General features: G+C 34.6%; 1 protein-coding gene and 1 long non-coding RNA gene across 3 annotated transcripts in view; one reads left to right on the top strand and one right to left on the bottom strand.

Moving 5' to 3' along the window:
* The window catches only part of LOC111908479 (uncharacterized), a 17590-nt gene extending 15679 nt beyond the window's left edge, over positions 1-1911 (top strand). The window contains exons 6-8 of one of the 2 annotated variants that reach the window (XM_042898979.2): positions 27-796; positions 908-954; positions 1065-1911. In XM_042898979.2, the coding sequence (XP_042754913.1) occupies positions 27-796; positions 908-935 (798 nt within the window). In that variant the 3' untranslated portion in view covers positions 936-954; positions 1065-1911. The remainder of the gene's footprint in view (positions 1-26; positions 797-907; positions 955-1064) is intronic. The other variant, XM_023904307.3, reaches the window with a different exon arrangement.
* Positions 1912-2472: 561 nt separating this feature from the next.
* Positions 2473-4152, bottom strand: LOC122196436 (uncharacterized). The gene is made up of 2 exons (XR_006187828.2): positions 3232-4152; positions 2473-3135 (listed from the first exon to the last, which is right to left on the bottom strand). It is a non-coding gene; the product is annotated as an uncharacterized LOC122196436 (long non-coding RNA).
* Positions 4153-4623: the final 471 nt, after the last annotated feature.

Below are 4623 nucleotides of genomic sequence, written 5' to 3'. Positions count from 1 at the left end.
TGTTTGTTTCTTTGTTGAACTTGCAGACCACATTCCCTCCTACTTCAGAAAGGACACCTTGGTCTTTTCATAAGTTGATTGAATTAGATGTGAAACATAGTCATGATGTTAAAAAGATTATTCCATCTAGTGAGTTGCTGCAACTGCAAAAGCTGGGAAAGATTCGTGTGAGTGGTTGTAAGATGGTAGAGGAGGTATTTGAAGCATTGGAAGAATCAGGGAGAAATAGAAATAGTAGTAGTGGACGTGGTTTTGATGAATCGTCACAAACTACTACTACTCTTATCAATCCTCCAAACCTAACACAACTGGAGTTAGTGGGATTAGATCGTTTAAGGAATCTATGGAAGAGAAATCAATGGACAGTGTTTGAGTTTCCAAACCTAACAAGAGTTGAAATTAGTGAATGTGATAGGTTAGAACATGTGTTTACTAGTTCCATGGTTGGTAGTCTATTGCAACTCCAAGAGCTATGTATAAAGGACTGCGGGCATATGGAGGAGGTCATTGTTGTAAAAGCAGAAGAAGAATCTGATGACAAGACGAATGAGACACTTGTGTTACCTCGTCTAAACTCCTTAACACTTAAAAGTCTTCCACGTCTTAAGGCGTTTAGCTTGGGAAAGGAGGATTTTTCATTACCCTTATTAGATTCTTTGGCAATCAGCTACTGCCCAGCAATGACGACTTTCACCAAGGGAAATTCCACTACTCCACAGCTAAAAGAAATAGAAATAAATTATAACTCGTTTTATGCAGGGGAAGACATCAACTCCTTTATAAAGATGAACAAGAGATAAACTAGTTTCTTCCTTTAATAATTAGTAAACTACATATGAAAAGTTTTTTTTGATACTGTCAAAATGTGCTACCAATATTTACAAACTTAATTATGTAATTTATGCAGGAATTCAGAAAAGAGAAAGACTGATTAAAGTCAAGTGCATATTAAAGGTAAATTCTATTTCCAATCTCTTAATTGCCTATTAATGGCCTTTTAATTCATGATTTTTGGATGTCTTCTTCATGATGACGTTAATGTTCTAATACCCCATTGATTGTAGTGTTAGCCATCTAAACCAAACAACTATGCCACCAGTATTCAAGGGGAAAATTGTTGATCATCTAAATAAGATCTGAAGAAGAACACGGTTGCTATGAAGATGTTCACGAATGAGGAAAAAATGTGTAAAACTAATAACAAGATACATGTTGATTTAAGTATGTTAGTTGAAGATATTAATTTTAATATTTAAAATTTTTTTGTTATCATTACGTGGGTTTACGAGTGTTAATGCGATGATGAGTGACTTAAGCTAGATTATGTTGTAGTAGATGTTGGACTCAATTACAGAAAAATAGCAATTGGTTGTGAAAAATATATGCAAAATACAATAGCGAAATACTGGAAACTTAAATGATTAGATTAAAATTTTTAATGAAAATATTACAAAACTAAGAGCTTTTTCACTACTAGAAACAGGGGTATCAGCGACGGTCAATTCCGTTGCATCCGTCGCTGAAGGCCATCAGCGACGGAATTTGCCAGTCGAAAAAACCCTTGTTGCTAATTGTCAGCGATGGACTAGCGACGGATTTAGCGACAGATTATTGACAGATTAGCGATGACACAAACTGTTCAGGAGCCTCTAGATTCCGTCACAAATCTGTCGCTAATCCGTCGCTGTTGGATTATTTAGCTGTCGAATACCTTGTTGGGAAAGCTTTAAAAACCAGTGGATTCTGTCGCAATTTCTATAGCTAATTACATTTATAGCAATAATTTTGTTGTTCTAAATATATAACCAGAATCTACAAAATGAAACTCAATGCATACAATAAACTATAATTAAAATTCAAGTACTAAATTAGCTAATAATATTTGACTAGCAAAATGAAAAAATTAATACTCCATTTTAAAGTATCAAAACCAAATAACAATAATCAAGTGTCAAAGGCTAAACCGATTTTATAATATCAAAACCAAATTACAAAAATCAAGTGTGCAAGTCTAATTAATTGGGTAGGTTACTTCCTTGAGTGGGTTTTAAGATGTCGTTATACATATTGACAGTTTCTTGTATTTTGTCCCCAATTTCTTCACGTTCCGCACATAACTCATCCTTTATCTCCTCATGAATACGATCAAGAATAACATACAAAGCAAACACTTTGTATAAACGTACTTTTAAAAACGTGGTTTGCACAGGATCAAATAGTGATTGTGGACAGATGGTTGATCCTCTATGTGTGGCTACATAAGATGCTCTACTACTAAATAATATATATAAAAAAAGAAACAAAAAGAAGAAAATAAGTAGTCATTTTTAGAATCAAATTTTATGGGATCAATTTAGTTATAGATGCTTACAATTTCACCCTTCAATAAAAAAAAAAAAAAAAAAAAAAAAAAAAAAAAAAAAGAGTTGAGAGATTCCCGATTAGCTGAAAAATCCATACAAAAAGGAATAATTTATCGGTAATTATGATTCCATTCCATTATACATTTTATAAGACAAAATAATCAACCAACCATTATACATTTTATAACACAAAATAATCAACCAACCATCTGTAACTATGACTCCATTCCATCAAAACGTATACCTTGACTTTTGAGGTTAACATTATGATTCCTCAAATCCAAATTGACATCAATTTGTTACAAATTTTATACTGAACTTAGCAAAGTTTTCTCAATAATTAATTCATTAATCGGAAATGTGGAAAGGATAGAGTCGTTCATCCACCAACTTCTCTGTGCTAAAAAATGATGCATTTTTCTACACCTCTTATATATAAATGAATTATTTCGGATTTAAACGATCCATAGAAACACTACATTACACACTCCTAACAGTCTACATACAAACATTGATCAAATTTAACACAATAACTAAACATAAAATTACTGAATATATGTAGAAACCAGAAAAAGAAAACTCACAATTTTGAGTGTACTCTGCAAATTCTGAGCAGCATCGTAAGCCAGGTAAAACAACAAGAACACCCAAATTAGAATATGAATTTCTCTGTTATGAATAAGTGTTTGAGTTCCATTTTGATTCTCATCAACAAGCGATGATTCCTCATCCATGGCCATCTACTCACTCGACTAACGATTATCCTTCATATCTACAATATTGAGACGCTGACTTTATAGAATCATAGATTTGGGGAATGTAGATTAGAATAGTCTTGAAAGTGAATGTCGAAAACATCAAAACATACCTGGAATCATGGAGATTGGCAACAGAAACTCGAAGAACCCATAATGTGGTGTTTCAATTTCGTTGTCGACACCTCTAAGAGAATCTGAGGTGTACTTAACGTCATGAATCGGCGCTAATGGGTGTGGTGGCGGCAGAAATTGGTGATGTTAGGGGTTGGGGGTGGGGTGGCCAGAATCGACGGTCGTGGAGGTAAGGAGTGACGGGTTGAAATTAGGGTAAGATATTTTTAGAGGGAGAATTTGGGAGGGAGATATAGGGGGGAACGAAAATATTGAGAGAGAATTGAAAATGAGACAAAATATGGGAGGGAACCAGAGATTAGCGATCTGATTTCCGTCGTTGATCCCTAGTAAAGGCAGCAAAACCACAATAAGAAACATATTCCAAAAGAGGATCACAAATCCGTACAGTTTGCAACTAAAACAACCTGATAGGTACATTTTATTTATTTTTTCTAGAGTTTATATAAGCTTATTTTTTCTTTTATTTTTAGTTAATCTTCTGCATATTTTACTTTTTGTTATTATATATTTATTTTCGGGTACTTTCTAGTTTTTGTGTTTGATTTCATATTTTTCGAAGACAATTACGAGCGAGGATGATCAACGGATTAGTGGGATTATTGATTATTCAAGATCCGATGATATGGGTTTTGGAGAGTTGATGGAGATGATCTTTGGCTAGTATTGGGCTTCTTAGATGCACTATGGACCTCATAACTCATATATTTTTGGTGGTGGCAAGCTCAAACAAAGCAACAATGAACGCACTACAAGAAAAATAGACATCTATGACTAAACAATCAAAGACCGGTTAATAGATACCATGTATTTGAACCGATGATAATATCTACAACTAATTTTCATGTTTGAATAAAGAGAGACTAATTAGACTTATTCAAGACTAAAATTTAGTGTCTAATACATTTATGCTAGTTTAGGTTTGCAGGGAAACATATTTAGCATCACCACTATTACCGTCGGTAATAGCTTAAGTCCATTTCATCCCCATGTCAACATTCTACTTTCTCACTATCATTCCCACTTCTCTTCCTCGGCGATTACGACTCCACTTTAACCATTTGGAAAGCTTAAGGCCATTCACAAGTCAGTTATCACCTTGACCGACAGGAACACCACCGGGGTTTTTATACTGGCAATTTTGGGGCGTTTACCAGCCATTTTGGGACGTTTACCGGCGATTAGGTGTGTTTTCGGTGACCTTTCCACCACAAAACCGCCGCCAGTTGGTAATTTCTCATCCCTCCTATCGGGTTTTCTCCTACGAATTGTGTCCTCTCTAAGATAATTTTTTTTGTAATCAAGAAATCCACAAACAGCCATTGTTACTGCTGCGGCGAGGCGCCATTGCATATTTTTCTGGCATAAAC

Source organism: Lactuca sativa, chromosome 2, assembly GCF_002870075.4.
Source record: "Lactuca sativa cultivar Salinas chromosome 2, Lsat_Salinas_v11, whole genome shotgun sequence".
NCBI classification, from domain to species: domain Eukaryota; kingdom Viridiplantae; phylum Streptophyta; class Magnoliopsida; order Asterales; family Asteraceae; genus Lactuca; species Lactuca sativa.
This window is presented reverse-complemented; position numbering and strand designations above follow the sequence as displayed.